The 12713-nt window shown below is 35.4% G+C and overlaps 1 protein-coding gene across 1 annotated transcript; it reads left to right on the top strand.

Moving 5' to 3' along the window:
• Nucleotides 1-812: 812 nt before the first annotated feature.
• On the top strand, nucleotides 813-10150 carry LOC147004452 (vomeronasal type-2 receptor 116-like). The gene is given in 7 exon segments (XM_085837515.1): nucleotides 813-1087; nucleotides 3743-3779; nucleotides 3781-4026; nucleotides 4669-5472; nucleotides 6293-6517; nucleotides 7652-7775; nucleotides 8918-10150. Coding segments are annotated over 7 exon segments (2547 nt in total). The 5' UTR covers nucleotides 813-881; the 3' UTR covers nucleotides 9823-10150.
• Nucleotides 10151-12713: the final 2563 nt, after the last annotated feature.

Here is a 12713-nt window from a genome sequence, read left to right on the forward strand (position 1 = left end):
TTAGCAATAAAATTCTACCTCTTAAATGACACCTAAATTCTTTCCCTTGAGCAAAATATATGAAATTAGTCTCTAACTTCTTAATGAGGTATGAACATACATCAATCAAAGAAATGTTTCATCAAATGTCATTGACTGCCAGGGGCTGATTATCAGGAAAAGTTCAGCATATCAGTGAATGTCTGCACAGGTACTGATATTTGACCAGATGGGTGTTGAATCTTTAAAATTCAGGTATTTTTGGATTTAGCATATTGACATGTTCTACAGATGGCAGGAATCACAGGAAGTTTGAGGAGATTGTGTATACATGAGTAGCATACAATAGTATATGAACAACCGAGAGCATGGTCAACTCCAGGCTCAATGTTGCATGTGAGACTGCCCTTCCCTAAACTAGACAATGTGTTACATAATGTTCCATGATTAAACTCAACATCTGAATGATATGGAACTTTTATGACCTTCTCAACTTCTGTCACAGTGTAGAACTTCTGATGAAATCCATTGTGTTCGTACATAATGGATGTTGACACATGGTCAGGTATGAACTATGCAGGAGAAGATTGTCCTTCGGATTTACTCTATGCACATGAATGCAGTCATGGCCCCTGAGGGTAGAAAGCATGATCTCAAAACATGTTTTCAAAAATATGTTGATAAAAACATTTCAGACCTCAGATGTAGAACCTGAGGCCAGAATTTTCCCTATGTATCTAGGGAGCCTGCAATAGGAGGGATGGAAAGGAACTGTGAATATAATAAGTGGATCTCCAGACAGCAGTATCTTTCAAACAGACACATAGGTGTAACTGTGTGTGTGATGTCTTTCGACATCAGAAACGGATTTCAAAGCAGCTCCATCTTAGATCCTAGCAGACATGAAGAAGGTCTGTGCTTTCACTATTTCATTTTTGTTTCTGAAGTTTTCTCTCATCTTGTGCTGTTTGACTGAACCAAGCTGCTTTTGGAGGATAAAGAATAGTGAAGATAGTGATGGAGATTTGCAAAGGGAATGTCATTTTTACCTTTGGTTAATTGATGAACCTATTGAAGATAATTTTCATAATTCAGATTTAAATTTTCGGTAAGTCATTAACTTTATTTCCTTTGTCAATGTCATTAGTTTGACATATTTAGCTGTATACACAAACTGTGGATTCTGTTCTCTTCCTCACCATGTAACTTTAAGAACCCCTGAAAACGAATTTTTATATCAATCACTATTTTAAAACTTTGAAATGTGTCACAGTTTAGTAGAGTTTTAGTGCAATTTTATACTCCAGTTTACAATGCTTGATCATGTGAAGATCTGGATTCTCTCTTTTGAGTCTTTGTTGATAATATATGTTGAAAGATATCTTTTCATCTGCCTTGAATTCACAATCCCCACCTTTGTCAAGAACTCAATATGAATAGACTGCATAACTGCCTATATTCAATTGTTTGCCAATGCCTCATGTATGATCATGCATCTAAATGCCTTCAAAAAAGTGTTACCTAATTCTAGTTTCCAACAGATGAACATGCATTGTTTCATTGAAATACTTGTGAATGTGTTGGTCTACTATATCTGGCTAAATGTAAAACATTACTTATGTACTTGTGAATATACATATACTTTGGTTTATGAAATAGTCTTTAAATGAGTCTCATCTGCAAATCTGGATTTGACGATGAATGTGGAAAAAGAATGCTAGTCTCATATTCTGTTTCCAGAATAATCTTTTTATCCAATTACACAAATGCACAGGCACAGATTAGGCTTCTTATCAGACACAAGGTCAATATTTCTATTAACTACTCAATAATATTAACATTATTGAGTAGTAAATATTTATTCACAATTCCTTTCCATTCATCCTATGTCATGTGCCTTGGATACATAGGGAAAATTCTGGCCTTAATCTCTACATCTGAGGTCTGAAAAGATAAATCTAGGAGAATCATTGTATTCCTGCAGAATAGAACCTGTTCTCAATGTGGCTATTAGGTCTGAGATCCAAAGTGTAAGATGCTATCATTTGTGGCTGCAGATCATGCGGGAAAAGAGTGTTGAAATCATTTACCTTTTAGCGAATCAATGTGCCTGCGACTTGTTCTTTTATAAACCAAGGTTTCTTGTGCTTTTATGTGTTTGGCTCTCATCCCATCCCCTATTCAATTTTCATGTCTTTGGGATAAAGGAATACATATTTCAATTGGTAGCCACAGTGCACTGTATACTCTGATTGTGATGGTTGTTTCACATTATTAAACTTCTGTGTTAGGTGAGTAGGAATTTCATTTCTGATGTATTCTGAATTTTACCCACACCTATTTGCAAAAATTGTGGAAATTCTCATTGATGACAATTGTTTAAGCCATAATAAGTTTTAAAATTACAATAAAATATACTTTTGGGATTAAAAAGAAAAAATTAGCACTGAACTCTTAATTGAAAAATACAAATTTTAGGAAAAGACCATGTTTGGTGTCTTTACACCTGATAAGAGGTAATAGAGAATAACAGGTGAACTGCCAACTGTGCTGGGGCAGAGATCATCTCTGTGCTCAGACATCACTTATTGGATTTCAAAAAATTAGGAAGATTGGGGTATTAAAAGAAATGTGATAAAATTTTTACAAGATAGAAATAGTAAGAACACACTAAAAGGTAACATTAACTTGATGTGTACAAGACCCTAAAGGATAATATTCTGGTCACATGGTATATTGTATCATTGTGCATAACATGAAATTGATAAATAAAATTAAATAAAATGGATCTTAAAATGTGTAGCCTGATTAGTGATATTAACAGTTGAACATATTAAAAGCATCATCTATAAACATAGAAAACAAATACAAAGCATGTTCTAACATCTTATTCATAATTTTCTCCCTGTGAATAAAATTAGCATTTCTTAATGTTTAAGTTCATAGAGCTTTTGTTATTTGGTAATATGTAAAATATTCCTACTGATAAAATATTTTCTTTACTTGAAACATGGATAATCTTCTTAAAGTAAGCTGATTATTAGTTAAGAAACACAACTATATAATGTGTTTTGAATACTCTCATACTGTCAGGTGGTATTTAATAGGGACTTTTGAATATATTTCTTAATGATTCACTATATAAAATTTTATGCTTCTTTATTATGCTTAATTCCCAAAGGTTATTTTGTACGTTTTGTAATAACTTAGTAGTGAACATTACACATAGTTTCCTCAGTTATGGATATTATTAAATATGCATTAATGATCTTTTTAGGATATAAAAGGATAGGAATAAAAAGTAAAAAAAAACAGATATATTAGTTGATTCTCAAAGTATTCAATAATATTAAGATGATTGATGAATAAATTGAATTTAAATAAAAATTATAAGGAGAATCTGTTAGGTGTTTCATAGGTAGTGGAAGTCATGCTCTTTTATATATCTGTGGAATTACATCTCCAAGTCTCACACAATATAGAAGTCTCACACAATAGGACTGTAATTTAGTTCAAGGATGGCATTCAGAGATAAAACAATGTTTATTTATTTTCATGAATACAAAATGTAACATATCATAGTGCCCAATGTGTATGAATTCTTAAATTGTATTCGGCTCTAAAGATCCCTAATATATCAGGCTTATTTCAAGACATTTAGAAAGAAATTTAGTATATCTCATATTACAAACTTTACTGCAGTTGAAATTTTATATTTTATATTTCAAACATCTCCCTTAATCATCACTATGCCCTCTTGTAGAATTGCAGCAAGTGAATATGAGCTTCTTCTGGTAATGTTTTTTTGCTACTGATGAGATCAACAGGAATCCTTTTCTTTTACCCAATATGAGTTTGATGTTCACCATCATTGGAGGAAACTGTCAGCATTTATTGAGAGATCTGGATCAAGAATATACACAAACATATGGACATATGAATTTTATTAATTATTTCTGTTATATAGATGATTCATGTATGATAGGTCTTACAGGACCATCATGGAAAACATCATTAAAACTGGCAATGCATTCTTCGATGCCACTGGTAAGAATTTGTGACACTGAATGGGTTAAGAACATTAAATCACATTTACAGGTGCCTTCAAGAAAACTTGGACAGAATACATTTATGAATGTGCTGCTACACAAACACACACACACTCTCTCTCTCTCTCTCTCTCTCTCTATATATATATATATATATATATATATATATATATATATGTATATATGTATGTTTGTATATATGCATGTTTGTATATATATGTATATACATATATATATATATATATATATATATATATATATATGAATTAAATAATCAGTTCATAGATTACTGTACAGACAGGTTAACTGTGTTCTCGGATTTTAGACTTATCAGTAATAGTCTAGAATCTAATAGGAATAATACAAGACATGTATAGTACAATCTTACTGTTTTTATCAGGATTTCAGGAAGATGAGTAGCACTACTTGTATATGAGTCCAAACATCTTAATAATCATATTATTCATTTTAAGTTTCATCTTCTAGAATCTAATAGGAATCATACATGACATGTATAGTATAATCTTACTGTTCTTAACAGTTGTTTTGGAAGGTGAGTAGCATTATTGTATATGAGTCCAAATATCCTAATAATCATATTCCTCATTGGAAGTTTCATCCTCTCTTCTACATCCTTTAGGTTTTCTTTGGACCATTTAATCCTAACCTGCGCGACCATGACCGGCTGCCCCATGTCCATCAGGTAGCCACCAAGGACACAGTTTTATCACGTGGCATGGTCTCCTTGATGTTTCATTTTAGATGGACTTGGATAGGACTGGTCATCTCAGATGATTATCAGGGTATTCAGTTTCTCTCAGATTTAAGAGAAGAGAGCCAAACACATGAGATCTGTTTAGCTTTTGTTAATATGATCCCAGAAAACATGCAGGTATACATGACAAGAGCTACAATATATGATAAACAAATTATGACATCTTCAGCAAAGGTTGTTATCATTTATGGTGAAATGAACTCTACTCTAGAAGTAAGTTTTAGAAGATGGGAAGAGTTAGGTACTCAGAGAATCTGGATCACAACCTCACAATGGGATGTCATCACACATAAAAAAGAATTCACCCTTAATCTCTTCCATGGTTCTATTACTTTTGCACACCACAAAGTTGAGATTCCTAAATTTAGGAATTTTATGCAAACAATGAACACTGTCAAATACCTAAAAGATATTTCTCATACTATACTGGAATGGAACTATTTTAATTGTTCAATCTCTAAGAACAGCATTAAAATGGATCATATTACATTCAACAACACATTGGAATGGACAGCACTGCACAGCTATGATATGGCCATGAGTGATGAAGGTTACAACTTGTATAATGCTGTTTATGCTGCGGCCCACACCTACCATGAATATATTCTTCAACAAGTAGAGTCTCAGAAAAAGGCAAAACCCAAGAGATATTTCACTGCTTGTCAGCAGGTAAAGTTTCTTACATTGCATTATGCTTAGATATATCAATGTGATCTTTTAAATGGACCCAGAGGAACAACTGTACATTTGTTAGAGATTATTCTTTAAATTCTCTAATAAACCTTTTACATGGATGAATATCATGCACAAATATAATATTTAATAGGAGGAAATACATTTTTATGAATATCAGTGACTTTTGTGACAAGGTGTCTTACATTTCACTAAATAAGTTCAAAATTTAGAATAGGAGCCAAGAGTTTTATCATAAAAGCCTAAGTGATGACTAGACTGGAATGTTTGGCTAAAGAATAGTTTCTCAGAAATTGATCCATGTGCTGTGCTTATTATTTAGCCATTTACATTAACAATTTACAATAACATAAATGACTAAGACTGTACGTTTTATTAAGTTTACGTTTAATATATGAATATACTATATGTACATGAAAATGATTTGTTTATTTTCACAATTGCCAGGTATTCAGACTTCCCCTTCAGTCTCTCATATACTGTTTCATTTTTTAAAAAAGTATTTTTGACAAGAATCTTCACACAGACACTCACATAGACAGACAGACACACACACACTCATGCACTGTGCTACTTATTTACTAATAATCATTTTTTCTAGCACAATTTATCATCTATCATTTATATGAAGTATATAAATTTTCATTTATCAATGAGGTATACTGTTTTTTTCTACACACGTTTATTTCAATACATCTGTTTTTTCTGAAAGTCATTAAGAAATTAGGGAATTCTCAATTTTGCGTTACCTTTATTGTTATGCTTTATTGATATTGGAAGCATGAATCTCTTCTAGATGTCTTTCTTGATGAAAACCAGGGTATTTACGAACCCTGTTGGAGAACTGGTGAACATGAAGCATAGGGAAAATCAGTGTACAGAGTATGATATTTTCATCATTTGGAATTTTCCACAACGCCTTGGATTAAAAGTGAAAATAGGAAGCTATATACCTTGTTTTCCAAAGAGTCAACAACTTCATATATCTGATGATTTGGAATGGGCCATGGGAGGAACATCAGTGGGTATACCGTAATTTTTTTCAGGATATGTGGATTTTAAAATATGAGACTTCGTGTTTAAGACCAATTGCTACTTTTGCAAAAGACCATCCTAAGTTAAAATAATCAAACTTTGATAATGCTCAACTTCAAGTATATCTGGTAATGGATGGATCAATGGCCTTGAATTCCATGTTCAATAGTACCCAAATTGTCTATTACCTACAATACAGGAATATATATATATATATATATATATATATATATATATATATATATATAATGGGTTTATAGTATAATGTATATGTACATATGATTAATGAAAAATAATTAACTATATATTAACATGTTTTTTGTAATTCTGTAGAAACATATTTATAACCTAATTAAGTATATCATGGATTCATTAACAAAAACGTTTCTCCATATTGAAGGTTTTCTCTTTCTAATTTATATATTTTGTATTGTTTTTTATTTATTTACATTTAAAATGTTATCTTCCTTCATGATTTCCCCTCCTCCGTGGAGGATTGCCTTTTCTGGCATCAGTGGGAGAGGAATCCCTTGGTCCTTTGAAGGGTTGATGCCCCAGCAGAGGGGAATACTAGAGTGATGAGGCAGGATGGGTTGGTGTGGAGCTCCCTCATAGATGCAGGTGAAAGAGAGAAAGGGATAGTCTGTTCAAGGTTTTCTTTTACACTTAGGAGTACTTCATTAATATTATGGGAGTCTTATTAAAATGTTTTGTTCATAGTCATCAAACTACTCACTCTTGATTTACCCTACATTCTCCCTCCATATATCACAGTATTCTTTTTTGTAATTTATAAATCATGAGAGAAAAACTTGTGCCACCTAAACATTCTTTTTAGCTTGATCAGTTTAGGAAGGAAATTTTTTGAATTGCTATAACCTGAATGATACATAAATAATATTACATGATGTAGTAATTTTTGTGTGACACTCAGTGTGTTGCAGGGTAATATGAATAAAATGTGCCTGATATTGTAAAGTGATACAAGTTATCAGAGGAATATGTATAGCCAATTCTGTTACTGCTCCATATATCAATCTATGGGTCATTATTCATATGACAAATACATGAAATACACACACTCACATGAATATTATATAATATTTATGCACTGCCTCAGGTTCCCTCCTCCGTGTGTAGTGTGATATGTACTGCTGGATTCAGGAAAATTTATCAGAAAGAAACATCAGACTGCTGCTTTGATTGTGTTCAGTGCCCAGAAAATGAGTTTTCCAATGAAACAGGTACATGCTAGCATGCAGAAGAAAATTTGCTGAATTTAAATACCTTCTCTATTCCAACTAGAAATATGAAATGGCCTAGATGCAAACTAAAGACCTAATATCTCCATGACTGAAAACATAATCAGTTAAATAGTGCCAACTTCTTTTGGACCCAGCAAAAAACTCCCAATATCTTCTTGAAACAAGGCCTTTCTCTCACAATATGATGGTTACTGCTTTTATATTATATAGAAATTGTTTAGGAGGACATACCTGTATAACAATGTTTTATAGAAACATTTTAGATGTAATAATCTACACATATGTTTATTTTTCTTTGATTTGTTGTACATAGAAAGTTGACCACCTAATCAGTCCACGATCTTTCCCTCTATCACCCAGCTTACACTGTGAAAAAGACCAGATGCTCAGGGTAACGGTTGTTGTTTAATGAAATATATTTTAAGAGGTTAGATGGACAAAAGATTAAGTATTTCTTCTTAAAGAAATAGAACAAGAGTGAAGATTTCAAAATGCACCAAGAGATGGCTTAGAGCTTAGCTAAGGAAAGAGGGATAAATGTGAACATCCATAAGCTTCCTGCCATATAGCATGGAATGTGTATTTGGCAAGATAGAGATTGGAAAACAATGAAAGGGACATGCATACGTCTATGTGGTGTACAGCTACAAGAATGAATATATTCCTTTATGCAAACAGTATTTGAATGAGGAATTGTATATTCTGGTTCCTATGTGTAGATACAGACCAAGTCACAAACCACAGAGCAAACAAAGTAGATGATGCATTACATCAACTGACACCAGTACCGATGTCTGCACACAACCCTAGTCTGTGAATAGTGAATTTATGTTTACAGGAATTAAATAATCTGAGATTATTCATATAATTATTCATCATATTTTTCTTTTTGTTCAATAAGGATTTTTTTCTGTTCCACTTTCCATGATGTTTTTTTTTTCAATCAAAATGCATAGGTCAATACTGAGCAATTTTAAGTTAGTGGTTCTACAGCAAAAAGGAAGGGAATAGATCATCAACACCAAATTATTTATTGATATTTGCTATGTTTAACAGAAATATAAAATTATTACCTATGTAATTATGATATCTTATAAGGGTTTATGTCCATTTGCCAGCAGATATGGAACAGTGTGTGAGGTGTCCAGATGATAAGTATGCCAACATAGAGCAAACCTACTGTCTCTCAAGAACTGTATCATTTCTGGCTTATGAAGATCCACTGGGGACGACCCTAGGCTGCATGGCACTGTCCTTCTCGGCCATCACAATTCTAGTCCTCATCACATTTGTGAAGTACAAGGATACTCCCATTGTGAAGGCCAATAACCTCATTCTCAGCTACATCCTGCTCATCTCTCTAGTCTTCTGCTTTCTCTGTTCCCTGCTCTTCATTGGACATCCCAACCACGTCACCTGCATCTTGCAGCAAACCACATTTGGAGTATTTTTCACAGTGGCTGTTTCTGCAGTGTTGGCCAAAACTATAACTGTGCTCATGGCTTTCAAACTCACTACTCCAGGAAGAAGAATGAGAGGGATGTTGGTAACAGGGGCACCTAAGTTGGTCATTCCCATTTGTACTCTAGTCCAACTGGTTCTCTGCGGAATCTGGGTGGTAACATCTCCTCCCTTTATTGACAGAGATATCCAATCTGAACATGGGAAGATTGTCATTCTTTGCAATAAAGGCTCTGTCATTGCCTTCCACGTTGTCCTGGGATACTTGGCCTCCTTGGCTCTGGGGAGCTTCACTTTGGCTTTCTTGGCTAGGAACCTTCCTGACACATTCAATGAAGCCAAGTTCCTAACTTTCAGCATGCTGGTGTTCTGCAGTGTCTGGATCACCTTCCTCCCTGTCTACCACAGCACCAGCGGGAGGTTCATGGTGGTTGTGGAGGTTTTCTCAATCTTGGCTTCTAGTGCAGGGTTGCTAATGTGTATCTTTGTCCCAAAGTGTTATGTTATTTTAGTTAGACCAGATTCAAATTTTATACGTAAGTACAAAGATAAATTCCATTATTGAAATATTCATACTATGAAAATGTTAAATGATACTCAACATATTTTTTCTTTGTCTTAACAAAAGTAGTACTTAATCTTATAAAAATTTAAATAATATACAAATTTTAACTTAGAAACAGTACAGAACTGTCTATCGTAATACCAATTACAAAACTTTGGTGAAAAATGGTCTCATTCATAAGGACACAATTCTGAAGATATTGAGAACCAGGAATCTCAACTGAGGATATGCTACCATCATCCTGACCTGTGTTTTTGTGTGTAAACCAAGAACTTAATTAACGATTAATATAAGGTGACCATACTGACTGTGAACACTACCATCTGTAGGCGAGTTGTTCTTGGAGTTATAAGAAAAAGGTCTGAAGACAACATGGACGTAAACCAGTCATCGCCATTATCCCTCATGCTTTCATGGAGTGCCTGCATCCAATTTCATGCCTTGGCTTCATTCAATATATTGTGACCAAGGTACATAAGTAAATAAACACTTTGCTCACAAGCTTCTTTTGATCACTGTGTGTGTGTGTGTGTGTGTGTGTGTGTGTGTGTGTGTGTGTGTTTACAACAACGGAATATAAAATATCAACAAAAAAGTTAAATTGTTTCTGTTGAGATTTAAAATATCATCGATTACTGATGCAATGAAAGGCACTTATTTGAAAAGAGAAACAAGGGTGAATATTAGCAGTGTCAAGTACACTGACAGTATTGCCTATGACAGGACAGAAGCGCTGTACTTTGGAATAACTATAAAATGTACTAGGCATTTGTTAAGAATGTAAGATAATATTACAAAGAAAGAAGTATTTTATTAAAGGGACAATGCATATCAGATTGTGCCTACAATATAAGGTTCTTTATATTTATGTGAAAAGACACAATGAGGAGCAATGTAGGGACCTGGGAAGGAAAGTGGACAGGGTAGTGGGAATTGGGGGGAGAGGGGAACTTCGTCTGGGATTGGCTGAGGGAAAAGGACTGAAGCCCTGAGGGCCAGCAGAAAGAATGTAAACAAGCAACCTCAGGAGAGAGGAGGTTTGGGGAAACCCAGGGCATTCAGTAGGGAGAGGGACTTTTGAACCCACCTCCAGCAGGAAGCTCAAGTAAGTGATGGGGTTGCCACCCCACAGTCACAATTCTGACGCATATTGTTCCTGTCTTAAAGAAGAATAGGGATAGAAATGGAGATGACCCTGAGGAAAGGAAGGTCCAGTGGCAGGCCAAAGTGGGGTCCATCTCAGTGGGAGGGCCCAAGGCCTGACACTATTACTGAGGTTATAGAACACTCACAAAAAGGGGCCTATCATGACTGCCCTCCACAAGACCCAGCAACAGCTGAAAAGGTCAGGTGCAGATATTTGCACCCAACCAATGGACAGAAACAGCTGACACCTGTTGTTGAATGAGGGAAGCTGAATGAAGCTGCTGAGAAGGGCCATCCTGTATGAGGACCAACAGTCTCAGGTAATCTGGACCCCAAGATCTCTTTAACACTAGGCCACCCCAGGCAGTTCACACCCACTGATAAGAGGCCCCCAACACACATCCAGTAGAAGACTTCCAGGTCTGTGTTCATTCAGAGATAATGCACCTAATCCTCAAGGGACTGGAGGATCAAGGGCATATAGAGGTCAGGTGAAGTGGGTGTGGAGATATCCACATGGAGAAGGCATGGAATATGGAGCAGTCAGAAGGTGGATGGGGCTGTGGTGAATGGAATATGTAGTGTAAAATATAAATGAAAAATAAAATTAAATTTAAAAAGAAATGTAAAGAAATAAATAATATACCCAATGATAAATAAATAAATAAAGGAAGAAAGGAGAGAGAAGGAGAAGGAAAGGGAGAGGGGGAGGGGGAGGCAGAGGAGAGAGAGAGAGAGAGAGAGAGAGAGAGAGAGAGAGAGAGAGAGAGAGAGAGAGAGAGAGAAGACATCCTGAGTTTTGCAATAAAATGGATGGAACTAGAAAATATTATCCAGAGTGAGGTAACTCAGACCCAAAAGGACATGCATGGCATGTACTCAGTAATAAGTTGATGTTAGCCAAAAAAGTACACAGCACCCATGATACAGTCCATAAAACTCAAAAAGTTTAACAAGATGGAGGTCCTAAGTTAGAATGCCTCCATCCAACGTGGGAAGAAGAAGAAAGAAATCACATGGGAGGGAGGCAGGGATGGAAGGAACTGGTTGGGAAATGAGATAGGGAGATAGAGAGGAGAACATGATAAGGTATTGGGTGGAGGTAAAAGATTCAAGCCTTGAGGGCCAGCAGAAAGAATGGAAACAGACAACTTTGAGAGGTAGGAGGGTGGGAGACCCTACAAATGGTACCCGAGAACAGGGAGATGAGAGACTCTCATGACTCAAAGGGAGTGACAAAGAAATGCTGTGCAGTACGTAGAGGGACCTTGTAGAGCCCACTTCCTGGAGAAAGATAGGGCATTAAGTGTTCGATGGGGTTATCATTCTACAGTCAAAACTCTAATCCATAATTGTTCCTGTCAAAAAGAACTGCAGTGAAAAAAAATGGAGAGGAGACTGAGGAAAAGGAGGTCCCACCACAGGCTCAAAGTGGTGTCCAACTCAAGGGGAGACCCAAAGGCCTGACACTATTACAGAGGCCATGGTGTTCTCCCATCACTGCCCTCCTAAAGACCCAACATGCAGCTGAAAGAGGTAGACGCAGATATTTACACCCAACCAATGGAAAGAAGCTACTGACCCCCTTGGTTGCATTATGAAAAAACTGGAGGAAGCTGAGCAGGAGGGCAACCCTGTATGAGTACCAGCAAGTAGTCTCAATTAACCTGGACCCTGAGATCTTTTAGACATTGGACCACAAACCATGCAGCATACATCAGCTGATATGAGACTACCAACACATA

Source organism: Mus caroli, unplaced genomic scaffold (assembly GCF_978045245.1).
Source record: "Mus caroli unplaced genomic scaffold, Mus_caroli_1 scaffold_5, whole genome shotgun sequence".
Taxonomy (NCBI): Eukaryota; Metazoa; Chordata; class Mammalia; order Rodentia; family Muridae; genus Mus; species Mus caroli.